Raw genomic sequence first — 16159 nt, forward strand, 5'->3', positions numbered from 1 at the left:
CCCAGAGAATGGGGCTGGCCCTGTGGCTGAGTGGTTAAGTTCGCGCGCTCTGCTGCAGGCGGCCCAGTGTTTCGTTGGTTCGAATCCTGGGTGTGGACATGGCATATCAAACCATGCTGAGGCAGCGTCCCAAATGCCACAACTAGAAGGACCCACAACGAAGAATATACAACTATGTACCGGGGGGCTTTGGGGAGAAAAAGGAAAAAAATAAAATCTTTAAAAAAAAAAAAAAAAACCCAGAGAAGGCTTCTAGAGCTCTGAAATACCTTACCTTTGACATTTCTTATGGTTCCAAATTTCAATACTTGAGTTTTCCCAGGAAAATAATACCTTTTTTCCTAAATTTAATGGTGTTGAAGTACCAGTTCTGAAAGCTTTTTTATATACATATAAAATTGCTACTTTTCTGATGCTTTCATGCATTTCCAGTGACAGCTCTAATTTCTGTACAGCAGGGGCTACAATCTTGTTGGAAAGAAATTATTTTTTTTTTTTTTTTTTTTTTTTTTTAAAGATTTTATTTTTTCCTTTTTCTCCCCAAAGCCCCCCGGTACATAGTTGTGTATTCTTCGTTGTGGGTTCTTCTAGTTGTGGCATGTGGGACGCTGCCTCAGCGTGGTCTGACGAGCAGTGCCATGTCCGCGCCCAGGATTCGAACCAACGAAACACTGGGCCGCCTGCAGCGGAGCGCGCGAACTTAACCACTCGGCCACGGGGCCAGCCCCTGGAAAGAAATTATTGATGTTGGTGGCCAGGAGATCACTGTAGCTGTTGTACAGCACTTTACATATGGTTTGGAAACTGCCAATTATCCATATCAAAGAATGGGGGGATGTTGCCAAATTGCCACTAGCCTTCCACGGCATTGCTAACGATTACCCCATTTCATCCTCACAACAAAGACAAGCGCTCTTTTGCCTCATTTTTCAGATAAAGAAACTGAGTCACAGCAGTCCCCTATACAAGGAGACGGCACTGTTAGCTGGGCCTTGAAATGCAAGGCTCTGACCACGGTCTGTCGCCCTGTGAGCCAGCCCAGGCCCATCAGACAAACTGTACAGTAACAGGCCTACAAACTACGCAGTATACCCACTGAGCGGATAATCCTGTGACAAGCATTTTAAAAGACCCACCACAAGGCGCGCCTCTTCTTCCTTCAGTCGTTGCTCTGCCTGCCTTTGCGCCTTGATGCTGGTGATCTGGGCATTCAGCCCCAGGCGCGTGTTCTCCACCAGCTCTTTCTGTCTCCTTGCCTCTTCGGCTTCTCGCTTTTCCTTGGCTAATCGGTCTTCCTCCCAGAGCTTTGAGAACATCTGTTCTTCCACCAGTTTTTGCCTTTTCAGCTCCTCATTAAATGCAACCTGTGCTTTCCGCTCCTCGCACACCTTCTTCTCATGGATACAAGACAACTCAGCACGGAGCTCCTCACAGCGTTCCCTGAAAGGAGAATTTTAAAAAGGCAAAACCCAGCCTTTCAGGAGACACCGCTCTATTTAAGCACATATCTGCACAGACACTGAAGTAAGAAAAGTAAAAGACCAGCATGTAGGCCATCTGAGCAGAGGAAACATGTGAGGGAGCAGCAGGGAGGCAGGCACCATGATGTCACAGACAAAAAATAGGCACTGGAGTCAGGCAGAGCAGGCTTTCACACCTAGTTTTGACATTTTTTTTGTGACCTCGGATCAAAAACTTGCCCTGTCTGAGCCTGTTTTGTCTCTTCATCGGTAAAAGAACTGTCTTTCAAGGTTCTGGTAAGGATCAGAGGTAATGGATGTAAACACCTGGTAGATAACAGAAGCTCAATAAATGATGACTATTAGAGGAAACAGAGGGATAGAGGAAATAGAAGAGGGACGGGTCCCTGCAATATTGCAAGAGGATTAAGGCTTTGGTAGGAAGATAGCCCACATGCATGTCCAAGGAAAGATCCAAGGGTAGAGTCAGCATATTATAGTGAGGCTCCCCCATTGCCCTGATTCCTCACAGGGCACAAGTCCACTGAAGGGGTTTCTGCCAGGGTCGTAAAAACAGCCCTGTTGTTGCCTTTCATACCCAAGTTCATGTCACCATTAAAGAAGAAATGCTTTTTCAGAAAGTGTTTAGACCTTGTCCTTTCTTTCAGTCTTAGTCATTCAAATTTCTTCAAAAGTTCTTCATTGAGCCCATTTTTAATTTAAGAGCTGTGATATTCAACACTGTCTATACTTTAGAATTACTCAGGGATATTTTCAAAGTCCCCCTCTCTCCTTTTCCCTCCCTCCTTCTCAGATGAGACTTGTTAAATCAGAATATCCAGAGGTAGGATGCAGGCATCTGTGTTCTTCCGGAGCACCTCAGGAGATTTGGGCAGACAGCCAAGTTTGAGAACCTCTGACTGAAGGCACTGTTTATAAACATCAAGTCTTCCTGGTTTCTAAATCAAATTCTGCACCAAGAAGCTGAAGTTTGGAGAATGGGCTCAATAAAGAACTTTTGAAGAAGTTTGACTTGCTAAGATTGAAAGAAAGGATGTCTAAAGTCTTATTGCAAGAGTGGCCAATACCACACAAATTGACATTTGTCAAATACTGTTGAGTATTGTTCACCATTTGACAAGGATTAGTCTCATTTCCCTAACTAAACTGGAATCTCTTTGAGGGCTGGGACTCAGGAATATATTTCAGGAATATATGTCCCATACTACCTACCCAATGCCCAATAAATAATTGTTGGTTTAACTGATACATAATCATACTGATTAGCAACATAAGTGATAACCAGCAGTTATCCATATTCTGTGGAAGGCTTAAAAAGATAACAAGCCGAAATTGCTAGATTACCAAAAAAACAAAATACACTTTAACATTGAAAAATGAATTCATCTGCCTGAAAGTGATCAGTGAAATTCTCAAAACTGGCCATGATAACTTATTAAAGTCCTTCCCAATCCTGTGATTCATACTCCTACAAAGTTATTCAATTAATTAAAAATCTGAAGCCTAAGAATAACAAGTATGGCTTATGATATTTTTTCTTTTTAAAAAAATTCTTTCTTCCTAAGTACAAAACTAATACATGATCATTGCAGGAAAACTGGAAAATATAGAGAAGTATGAAAACACTAAAAATAACACTTAATCCTACTACCAAGAGATAACCACTATTAGCATGGTAATGTGTTTCTTTCCGGTCTTATGTATGTACATTTTTATTAGAGTTGAAGTCATTCTGCATACCTATATCTGTATCTCCTTGTATCTTAACTTTTCCACCTAACATTATATTGGGAATGTTTCGTCACGAAAAATTCCTTGAAATAATTTCTAACTTTAAAACTTTATTACAGCTTGCCAAGCTGTGCAACATAGGCTGGAACCTATAAATCACAGTTTATTTAAACATTTCCCTATTTGATGAACATACAGGTTACTTCTTTTATTATAATGTTGCAATGAGCATTCTTTTTTTTTCTTTCTTTCAAAATTGGCACCTGAGCTAACGGCTGTTGCCAATCGTTTTTTTTCTTCTTCTTCTCCCCAAAGCCACCCAGTTCATAGTTGTATATTGTAGTTGTGGGTCCTTCTAGTTGTACTACGTGGGATGCTGCCTCAGCATGGCTTGATGAGCGGTGATAGGTCCACCCCCAGGATCCGAACCAGAGAAACCCTGGACTGCCAAAGGGGAGCTCACAAACTTAACCCCTCAGCCACAGGGCTGGCCCAACAATGAACACTCTTAAATGTAGCTCTTTCTACTTATCTCTGATGATTTCCTTAAGGTAATTTCCTTCCTTAAGAAAAAATCAGAGTACAAAAACATTGGTAAGGCAGTTGACGCATGCTGCCAAGAAAGCCTGAATTAACAGTATATGAAGAGCCCATATCAAGTATTTCCTTAGATCAGTAGGTCTTCAAACTTTTTTTTGCTGAGGAAGATTCGCCCTGAGCTAACATCCACTGCCAATCTTCCTCTCTTTGTATGTGAGCCACTACCACAGGATGGTCACTGCCAAATGAGTGTTATAGGTCTGTACCAGGGAACTGAAACTGGGTCACTGAAGTGGAGCGCACTGAACTTAACTACTAGCCCACTGGGGTTGGCCCCAAACTTTTTTGATTATGTATCACTTTCAGTAGAAAAGTTCTTAGCACCCACAAACAAATGATTATTTATAAATTATATGCCATTATTACTATGTAAATATATTATAAAATTATTAAATATATGCAAAAATTAAAATTAAAAAGAGATGAGATAAAATACATCAAATATTTTCCTCCTCCACCCTAATGATTCACCCATTCATTTGACCTAGGGAACCCTTGATTTAGGGATGCTCACTTTTATCTACAGATAGATAGAATATCTATTTTAACGATAACAATCATTGATAAAAGGGACTTACTGTTTGTGAGTGCTTTATATGGTACTTTCACAAATAAAATCTTATTTCACCCTCACAAGTGCCTTCTAACTCAGATGGGGCAGCAAGTATTATTCCGATTTTAGAGCTAAAGCAATTGAAACTCAGGGAGCCTAAGTATCTTCCCAAGCCACATAGTGCAACAAACACTATTGCAAGTTCATTATTATTATTATCCCTGGTTTACAGATGAGGAAATGGAGGCACAGAGCAGTTAAGCATCTTACATAAGTTCATACATTTAATACAGTATGTAGTAGAGCTGGGACTGAAGACCTGAAGTCTGGTCCTAGATTTTAAGTTCTTTGGTACTTCATTAAATCATGTCTGCCAGTAATTGACAGAGGCAGGACTACTCTCAAGTGTTCTGACCACATCCTAGGGTATTTATTTAATAAAAACACTCCAAAACAAAGCCAAAAAATGCCTACCTTAATCTGGGGTCTAATCACTAACTGTGTATAAATATAGGACACTTAAAAATAAATTTCATGAGGTACCAAAAGCATGATCCATAAAAAGGAGGTATTGATCCATAAAAGAGGTATTGATAAATTGTATTTCATCAAAATTAAAAACTTTCTCTCTATCAAAAACCCTGTTAAGAGGATAAAACACAAGCTACAGAGTAGGAAAAAATATTTCCAAACCCCATATCCTGCAAATGTCTCTGTGCTAGAATATGTAAAGAACTCCCAAAAATTAATACCTAATCCAACTATAAAATGGGCAAAAGACACAAAGAGACATTTCACCAAAGAGGATACACAGATGGCAAATAAGCATATGAAAAGTTATTCAACATCACCAGCCATTAGGGAAATGCCAATTAAGACCACAATGAGATATCACTACACGCTTCCGTTCTAATAGTGACAATATCAAAAGCTGACAAGTGTGTGGAAAAACTTGATCTTGTACATATTAGTGGTGGGAATATAAAATGGCACAGCCACACTGGAAAACAGTTTGGCAGTTTCTTAAAAAAAACAAACATACAAATAAGACCCAACAATAGCATATGGCAATTATCCTAGAGAAACGAAAAACACAAAAACCTGTGCACAAATGTTCGTAGCAGATTCGACTATGATAGCTAAAAACTAGAAACAACCAAAATGTCCTTCAATAAGTGAATGGTTTACACAAACTTACGTATATCCATACAATGGAATACTACTCAGCAATAAAAAGGACAAACTAGTGATACATGCAGCAATTTGGATGGACCTCAAAGGCATTACATTGAGTGAAAAAGTCAATCTCAAAAGAGCACATATTTTATGATTCCATTTACACACTGTTCTTAAAATGGTGAAATTACGGAGATGGAGAAGAAATTAGTGGTTGCCTGAGGTTAGGAATGATGGGGTTGAGAGTGGTGGGTACAACTATAAAGGGGGTAGCATCAGGGAGACCTTTGTGGTGACAGAATAGTTCTGTATCTTAATTGTGGTGGTGGGTTAGCTGGATCTATACATGTGATAAAATGGCGTGGAACTATACATTCATATTGTACCAATGTCAATTCTTTGTTTAATATTATATTATAGTTATGTAAGATATAAATATTGGAGGAAACTGGGGCAGGGGTACTTGGGACCTCTGTGCTATCTTTGTAATTTCCATGAATATATAATGATTTAAAGATTAAAAAAAGTTTTAAATCACTGGTTATCTTGTCATTATTATTCATTTCATTATTATTACTGAAAATAATTTCACTGTTTAGAGGTCTTGGAGCACTAAAAATGACCCATTCCAGGTATCAAATATTATAGGTATGCCACTGAATATACCTAACAGAAATGAATACATGCGTCCACCAAAAGACATGTAGAAGAATGTTCACAGCAGCTTTATTTATAAGTGTCTCAGACTGGAGATAACTGAAATGCCTATCACCTGGAGCATGAATAAATAAATTGTGGTATATTCATACAATGGAATACAAAAAGGAGGAGGAGGGAAAGGGGGAAGAAGAATTTCATCTTGCTTTATATATATAATAAACCTTCAATTATATTTTCAGTAATGGGGCCGGATTTAACATCCTTGGTCAAAATTTAACCCTGGCCCTTCACTCTCATAATTAATTAAAACTATGCTTGCTGTTCTATATCGAAGAGTTGGCAGTATTGCATTAAAAACACTGAAAACAGTTTGTTTTCAGATAAATTATATTGCCGTAGGATATAACTGTTTCCTCAAAAATTCTAACCATTCATCTAACTAGCAAGTTATACAACTTCTTGTATATTCAGTTATGCAAGATTTATCTATGAAATCTATAAAATGTTACCAAATTAATGACTATTTTAAGAGCACAAACCACTTATGAAACTTCATTTTTCTTACTATGTTGAGAAACATTTACTAGGGAGTGGAAAATATATGAAGGGTCCATTGAAATTCACTTGCTGGTGTCCCCTTTGTCCCTCACAGCATCTTTTCCTCCAGCAGCCAGTAGAGAGTGTCCAAATCCTACCAAGAACAGACAGTGAGGCTAGGAAATCTAAGCCTAATCCTGTCTTGGTCACTGCAAGCTTGAAGACCTAGGCAAATTACTATCTGTGGAACTCAAATTACCCATCTGCAAGATGGGGAGAGTGGCAATTCCCGTCTGGCCATATGCATCATTAATCTGGTTTTCTTCACTGCCCTCCTTCAGCAGCTCCCTAAGCCCTGAAATGTCCCATTCTCTCCAATTTTAGCAGTTTAATTTACTCTGTTAGCAGCTGCATCTGCAATTTGTGTGCACTATTCATTGCAATAGCTTACTTCTCCTTTGTACCTCTACTAGGATGGTTTAGGGCAGTCTATATGATTAATAGCAACTTCATGGCAGAGAGAGAGGAGACGGCAAAAGCTTTGTCTCTGAACAATGTCTTGATTCCTCCATATGCCTGGTTTCGCTGTTTTCTCACACTTTGTTGACCTTCAGATTTCTCACCACAAATGTTGAGTGCAGTGCAAAATGAATTCTTGTATTCCTTCTGTATTCTAGTAGACTTTAACTCAGGGTTTACATTTACTTTATCTTGGACCATTCTGCTCCTGAATCCAAAGTAACATGATACACAACCTGCCCCACTCACACTTGGTGACCTGATAGCCTATGTGACCTTCCGTTTTTTTTGTGAAGCCCATCAATCCAGTATTCAATCATAGGGCCTGACACGAAGTAGGGAAAATATTGAATGAATGCTAATGGCTATGTTTTAAACATTTCCAGGTAGTATTTGAATTTTAAAAATCCCTTCTGAAGAAAAAAATCTTTGTCAGTTACTCTAAACTTAAAAGACTGATAAAGTGGATGACTTGGGGCATTCCATGGGTCACATGATGTGATCATCACAAGACATCAAGAGACATGAATGAAAAAAGGGGGCAAAATGAACAAAACATCCTGAGATATATAATAACTATTCTTGATGTTTACACTCTTAGAAGGAAGTATCAGAGTTACTGAAAATATAACTGAGGAATTACATATATAATAAAATTATAAATTATAAATATGGAAATATGTTCTTGTTCTAAGAGCTATAGATCTAAGAAGAAGTGAAACACATTGAGACTTTTTAGTATGTCTTTGCTTTATAGGTAAGAAATCTCTCACAGTTTGTGAAATTAAAAGCACTTGCCAAGCTCTTGATGATATAACACTATAGACCATCTCAGAAGCACTTCCTTTGGTACTTCCATACAAATCTTCCTTCTGTAAGTGCAGAGTATTAGGCTGAAATGAGGGCATAGACTCAGGATATTCCCAGATGGAAAAAGCAAAATGAAAAGAGCTGATGGAGGCAACCACAGGTTTTGACTGAGTACAGTGAAGACCAGGGATCTGAAAACTAAGAGTCACTGTGGATCTGAGTCAGGAAGTGGGTGATAAGTTCAAGTGATCAGACGCCAAGGGTCAGGACACCAGGCAAACAATAAAGAACATGGAACCAAGTACACATGCACTAGTGGAGGTTAATACCTAAAATTCAATAACAGACTCTCACTTGGTACTTCCATTCTAATTGGTCGGCAAGCACAGAACATTAGAGCACAGTACTCAGATAAACTCAGTACCTACGCAGATGGATATCAGCAAGACAGGAGAAGAAGAGTTTTCTACCACTATCTCCTCACAAAATATTGATTTTGATAGTCACCGATGGATGAGAGTACCTTTATTGGAGTCCGGGAGTCCAGTAGAAAAGCTACAGAATACCACTGGAGCAAAAAATCCAATAATAGATAAATTGAGGTTAAGAAGAGCTTCACTTTATCCATGTCACCCTCTCCCCAAGGTGGCAGAGCTCAGTGCCAAGAGAGACCCCCTCAGTCTGCGATTTCTCCCATGGGGGAAAGACAAAGGAAGTAAGTTAGCACCTGACTTCCCCAGCTGCCCAAGAGGCCCAGTTCTTTCTCACTCCACCCAGAATAGTGAGGTGATCTGCATGGCTGAGGAGTTGGAAGAGGCTGAGAGCAGAGCACCTAGGGCTTGGATCTTATCAAAGGATGTGGATCCTCCTAACTGGACTCCTCATGGACTCCATGAGGAAGCCCATCCGTGAGCCACTGGGAATGCCTTTCCTGCAGACCTGCCAAACTGGCCCATGGGCACCCACAACACTCTACAACATGCCCCATGGCCAGCTGCCTGTGTGCACTCCAGTGGATGATGAGTATGAGCATTTGCAGATGGCTAGTGAGTATGCGCAGAAAGTTGGCCTGATTCTGTGGGATTCGGAGAAGCTACAAACTTGAGTATTTCAGGGCACCACACTAGGGAAAACAAATTGGAGGTTCTCAGCATCTGACTTGGCTTTGCAAGATCAAGAGAGGGCATACAATCTTAAGAATTGACCCCCAAGAGAGAACAGCGTGGAGTAGGCACATGCATAGAAAAGATCTCATAGAGAAAGATTTTCATAGAGAAAGCCTCAGAATCCTTAGCTGGGCTGACTGGTGAAGGTATTTTTTTCCTGAAGTTAGTCAATAAAGATTGGAGGAGGTGACTGCTTCTTCAAATGTGAAGAAAGCAATGCTATATTTCAAGGAACACACAAAAAATCAGGGAAACATGACACCACCAAAAGAACACAATTTTCCAGCAAACAATCCTAAAGAAATGGAGATCTACGAATCGTCTGACAAAGAATTCAAAATAATTGTTTTAAGGAAGCTCAGTAAGCTACAAGAGAACACAAATAGATAACCAAACAAAATCGGGAAAACAATACATGAACAAAATGAGAGGTTCGACAGAGAGACAGAAATCATAAAAAAGAACCAAACAGAAATTCTGGAGCTAAAGAATACAATGGATGAAATGAAAAATGCAAGAGAGAGCATCAACATCAGATTTAATCAAGTATAGAAAAAAATCTGAGAACTCAAAGACAGGTAATTTTTTTTTTTTTTAAAGATTTTATTTTTTCCTTTTTCTCCCCAAAGCCCCCCAGTACATAGTTGTGTATTCTTCGTTGTGGGTTCTTCTAGTTGTGGCCTGTGGGACGCTGCCTCAGCGTGGTCTGATGAGCAGTGCCATGTCCGCGCCCAGGATTCGAACCAACGAAACACTGGGCCGCCTGCAGCGGAGCGCGCGAACTTAACCACTCGGCCACGGGGCCAGCCCCTCAAAGACAGGTAATTTTAAATTATTCTGTCAGTATGGCTAAATGTTTGAAAAACGAGATCCAACTATATACTGCTTGCAAGAGACTTGCTTCATTGTTAAGGACACACATAGGCTGGAAGTGAAGGGATGGAAAAAAATATTCCATGCAAATGAAAACCAAAAGGAGCAGGGATAGCTGTATTTCTATCATACAAAATGACTGTAACTCAAAAGCTGTAATAAGAGATGAAGAAGGTCATTTATAATGATAAAAAGTTTAATTCATCAAGAGGATACAATAATTGTTAATATACATGCACCCAACATCAGAGCATCTAAACATATTAAGCAAATATTAACAGATCTGAAGGGAGAAACAGACAGCAATGCAGTAATAGCAGGAGGCTTCAATACTCCATACCCCACTTTCAACAATGCATAGATCATTCAGACAGAAAATCAATAAGGAAACACTGGACTTGAACTACACTTTAGATTGAATGGACCTAAAAGACATACAGAGAACATTTCACCCAACAGTAGAATACACATTCTTCTTAAGCACACATGGAACAGTCTCCAAGATAGATCACATATTAGGTCACAAAAGTCTTAACAAATTTAAGAAGATTGAAATCATATATTTTCTGACCACAATGGTATATAACTAAAAATCAATAACAGGAAGTCAGCTGGAAAATTAACAAATATGTGGAAATTAAACAACACACTCCTGAAAAACCAATGGGTGAAAGAAGAAACCAAAAGGGAAATCAAAAAATATCTTGGAACAAACAAAAATGGAAACACAACATACCCAAAATTATGAGATGCAGCAAAACCAGTTTTAAGAGGAAAGATTATAATGATTAACACCTCTATTAAGAAAAAAGAAAGCTCTCAAATAAACAACTGAACTTTACACATCAGGGAACTAGAAAAGAACAAACTAAGCCAAAGTTAGCAGAAGGAAGGAAATAACAAAGATCAGAGCAGACATAAATGAAATAGAGACTAGAAATGATAGAACAGATCAATGAAAATAAGAGCTGGCTTTTTTATTTATTTATTTTTATTTTTTAAATTTTTTCTAAAGATTGGCACCTGAGCTAACAACTGTTGCCAATCTTTTTTTTTCTTTTTCTGCTTTATCTCCCCAAATCCCCGTCGGTACATAGTTGTATGTCCTAGTTGCAGGTCCTTCTAGTTGTGGCATGTGGGATGCCACCTCAGTGTGGCCTGATGAGCGGTGCCATGTCCACGCCCAGGATCCGAACCGGCGAAACCCTGGGCCGCTGCAGCAGAGCACGAACCTAACCACTTGGCCACGGGGCCGGCCCCTGGCTTTTTTAAAATGATAAACAAAATTGACAAAACCTTAGCAGGACTAAGGAAAAAAGAGAAAAGACAAATAAATCAGAAATGAAAGGGGAGACATTACAACTGACACTGCAGAAATGCAAATGATCATGAGAGACAACTATGAACAATCATATACTAACAAATTAGATGACCTAGAAGAAATGGATAAATTCCTAGACACATACAACCTACCAAGACTGAATCATGAAGAAATAGAAAATCTTAAAAGACCAATAAGGAATAAGGAGATTGAATCAATAATACAAAATCTCCCAAGAAAGAAAAACCCAGAACCAGATGTCTTCACTAGTGAATTCTACCAAACGTTTAAAGAACAACTAATACCAATCCTTCTCAAATGCTTCCCAAAAACTGGAGAGAAGACTTTCAAACTCATTTTATCAAAGCCAGACAAGGACACTACAAGAAAATAAGATTAGAGGCAAATATCCCTGATGAACATAGACACAAATATCCTCAACAAAATACTAGCAAACCAAATTTAACAGTATATTAAAAGGATCATACCCCATGATCAAATGTGATTTATCCCTGGGATGCAAGGATGACTCAATATATACAAATCAATAAATATGATACACATTAACAGAACGAAGGATTAAAAATTATATGATCATCTCAATAGATGCAGAAAAAGCATCTGACAAACTTTAGCATATTTTCATGATATAAACTCTCAACAAACTAGATATAGAAGGAATGTAGCTCAACACAATAAAGGTCATATATGACAAGCCTACAGCTAACATCATGCTCAACAGTGGAAATTTGAAGGCTTTTCCTCTAAAATCAGGAACAAGATAAGGGTGCCCACTCTTGCCACTTTTATTCAACATAGTACTGTAATACCTAGCCAGAGAAATTATGCAAGTAAAAGAAATAAAAGGCATCCAAAACAGAAAGGAAGAAGTAAAATTGCCTGTTTGCAGATGACATGAACTTATTTTTAGAAAACCCTAAAGACCACCAAAAAAACTGTTAGAACTAATCAACAAATTCAGGAAAGTTGCATGATAGGAAACCAACATACAAAAATCAATTGGGTTTCTACACACTAAAAACAAACTATTTGAAAGAGAAATAAAGAAAACAATCCCATTTGCAATAGCACCAAAAACAACAAAATACTCAGGAATAAATTTAACCAAGGTTAAAGACCCATATGCTGAAAACTATAAAACACTGAAGAAAGAAGTTGAAGACACAAATAAATGGAAAGATATCCTTTGTCCGTGGGTTGCAAGAATGAATATTGTTAAAATGTCCATATTACCCAAAGTGATCTGCATATTCAATGCAAGCTCTATCAAAATTCCAATGGCATTTTTCACAGAAATAAAAAAAAATCCTAAAATTTGTATGGAACCACAAAAGACCCTGAATAGCCAAAGCAATCTTGAGAAAGAAGAACAAAGCTGGAGGGATCACCCACTTGATGTCAAACTGTATGACAAAGCTATAGGAATCAAAACACTACAGTACTGGCATGAAAAACACATACACAGACCCATGGAACAGAATAGAGGGCCCAGAAAGCAACCCACACATATATGGTCAACTAGTCTTTTACAAGGAGGCTAAGAACACACAATGGGCAAAGGATAGTCTCTTCAATAAATCATCTGGGAAAAACTGGATATCCGCATGCAAAAGAATGAAATTGGACCCCTATATGGACCATTCAAAAAAATTAACTGGAAATGGATTAAAGACTTAAACATAAGACCTGAAACTGTAAAACTCATAGAAGAAAACATAGGGAAAAAGCTCCTTGACATTGGTCTTGACAAAGTTTTTTTTGATGTGACACCAAAAGCAAAGGCAACAAAAGCAAAGGTAAACAAGTGGGACTATATGAAAACTAAAAAGCTTCTGAACAGGAAGGAAACAACAAAATGAACAGGCAACCTATGGAACAGGAGAGAATATTTTCAAACCATATATCTTCTAAGTGATTAATATCTAAAATATATAAGAAACTCATACAACTCAACAGCAACAAACCCAAATAATCTGATTAAAAATGGGCAGAGGACCTCAATAGACATTTTTCCAAAGAAGATGTAAAAATGGCCAACAAGTACATGAAAAAGTGCTCAACATCACTAATCACCAGGGAAGTGCAAATCAAAACCACAATGAGATATCACTTCACAGCTGTTAGGATGGCTATTATTAAAAAGACAAGCAATAACAAGACTTGGTAAAGATGTAGAGGAAAGGAAACCCTTGTGTGCTGTTAGGGGGAATGCAAATTGGTACAGCCATTATGGAAAACAGTCTAGAAGTGCCTCAAAAAATTAAAAATAGAACTACCATATGATCTAGCAATCCCACTTCTGAGTATATATCCAAAAGAAATGAAACCAGTATCTCAATATCTGTACTCCCATGTTCACTGCAGCATTATTCACAATAGCCAAGATACAGAAACAACCTAAATGTCCACTGATGCATGCATGAATAAAGAAAAATGTCTTATATATATATACAATGGAATATATTCAGCACAAAAAAGAAGAAAATTCCACCTTGGAGACAACACGGATGAACCTGGAGTACATTATATTAAATGAAATAAGCCAGGCAGAGAAAGAGAAATACAGTCCGATCTCACTCAAATGTGAAATCTGAAAAAAAAAAAAATTGAACATATAGAGAGTAGATGGTGGTTCCCAGGGGCTAAGGGGTGAGGGAAATGGAAAGATGTTGGTCAAAGGATACAAACTTTCAGTTATAAGATGAATAAATAAGTTCTGGAGATCTAAGGTACAATATGGTGACTACAGAAAATACAGTATTGTATACCGGAAATTTGCTAAGAGAGTAGATCTTAAGTGTTCTCACCACAAATAAACAAAAAAACCCTCAGTGCTTGTATTATTCAATGACGTGTACATAATTATCAAGACTCAAAGATATAACTACTGTGCATACCCTCTTAAGGTTATACTTTACTGCAAATTAGCATTCCTAAATCATTTTTAATACAAACAAGTTCAGATTGTGTGTGTGTGTGTGTTTTTCAGACATCATTACCTGAATTGCTGGTCTAGCTTTTCAGCCACAAAATCCTGTCTCTCTTTTTCTTTCTTATCTTTTAATAATCTGGTTTTATCCCTCATTTTATCTTTTTTCTCCTCCATTGTTTCTTCTTTCAATTGCATTTCAGTAAAATACTCATTTTCTTCTGATGCTAAAAGTTCACGGAGCCTGAAACAAAATGAAAAAAAATTAAAACTGTCATGTCACACGCACCATTTTACTAAATGATTTTTATTTAGTTAATTTTGATTTCAGAAGTACGTTTAATCATAAATTTTGTAAGAAAGGAAAAAATCATTGCAGTCTTCCATAAAATAAGACTAGTTGCCATTTAAAGCAATAAAGAGACGGATCTGTGCCATATTTTATTTGATCACATACAGATGAGATACGTAATGTCTATCTTCAACAAAAGAAATAAAATGAACATATTTTAGTTAAAGCAACAAAATACGAAACAATATATTCTTTTGCTTTCTATCAAACGTAGTAGGTTATCACAAATGAAAATATAAATAAACAATAGCTACTGACTTGGTAGGAATATGAATATCCTAGCCATGATCCTTACTATTCACTTGGTTTTTAATTGGTCAGTCTCAAGTTGTGGTTTTAGGAATGTTTCACAGTCTGAGTCACCAGGTTTATGAGCCTTACTTGTTTCGTCTTTCTTCTGTGTTGATGATAAAGCCTTGCATGGCATCCTTCATTCTTGCTTTCACAAGACTGTCCACAAACTTGCGGTCATTGTGCTGTTCCCACTCAACTTTCAAGCGATCCCGCTCCTTTGACTTAATAGAAGCCAAAAAAGCATGATGTTTCTGATGGGTACGTTGGAGTCTTTCCAGACGTTGCTCAGCCCCTTGGCCTTTGGGAGGCTTGGCTCTCTGAAAACAAATAACAACTATCACTTATGACAGACCCAAAATCAATTGCATATTTTCAAGTAATCATGACCTCCTCATACTCATACTAAATAGAATTGGGTATATAATACCAATACATCCTGCTACTACTACAGTTTATATGCTTAAGGTGTAACTTATTTGATTCTTTGAGTCTATACCTAAGATGTTATCAAATCAGTCTAAAATATTTCTCCAGTGCCGTTTGAGTAAAAGTTCATGGAATTATAAAGTTAAAAATGTGAATGGAACTCTAGAGATTATCTATCAAACCCAGGGACATTAAGTGATTTGCCCAAGGTGCTCCAAAAGGGAAGATATAGATAGTACAAGAACTAGAGTTCTTCTAATTCCTGACCTTGATCTTGCCACCCACTATGCCACATTGTTTCTCAGGGATAGACAACATAGTTACCACGATCTAAATATTTTCAGTTAAAGGAAGCTACTATCTAAGTATATAGGATATATATGAGTTGTGACAATGAAAAACCGTTTACTAAGAAGGAAGAAAGAAAGGGAGAGAGGGAGGAAGGAGGGAAAGAAGGGAAAGAACAGAAAAAAAGGAAAGAAAAACTGGTAGAACTTGATTCCTATTTCTGTTGTGCCCAGAAGTTTAATGCAAGGGCTATGCTCCTGACATTTCGGGATAACTTGAATTTCTGTAAGTACATTCTTTTTACACAAACTTCCACTAAAAAGATGGAAATGCATATACCACTTAAATACATATTGATACATTTAATAAAATCACATGGACTATATCTTTTTCATCTCTGTATTCCTAGCATCGAGCATGAT

The 16159-nt window shown here is 37.7% G+C and overlaps 1 protein-coding gene across 1 annotated transcript in view; it reads right to left on the reverse strand.

The window, feature by feature from the left end:
* Window positions 1–16159, reverse strand: part of CFAP53 (cilia and flagella associated protein 53) — a 43759-nt gene that overhangs the window by 24133 nt on the left and 3467 nt on the right. The window contains exons 2-4 of the mRNA XM_005612936.4: window positions 15111–15340; window positions 14448–14621; window positions 1137–1440 (exon numbers count right to left, since the gene is read on the reverse strand). Coding sequence (XP_005612993.3) covers window positions 1137–1440; window positions 14448–14621; window positions 15111–15340 — 708 coding nt within the window. The remainder of the gene's footprint in view (window positions 1–1136; window positions 1441–14447; window positions 14622–15110; window positions 15341–16159) is intronic.

This window comes from Equus caballus, chromosome 8 (assembly GCF_041296265.1).
Source record: "Equus caballus isolate H_3958 breed thoroughbred chromosome 8, TB-T2T, whole genome shotgun sequence".
Taxonomy (NCBI): domain Eukaryota; kingdom Metazoa; phylum Chordata; class Mammalia; order Perissodactyla; family Equidae; genus Equus; species Equus caballus.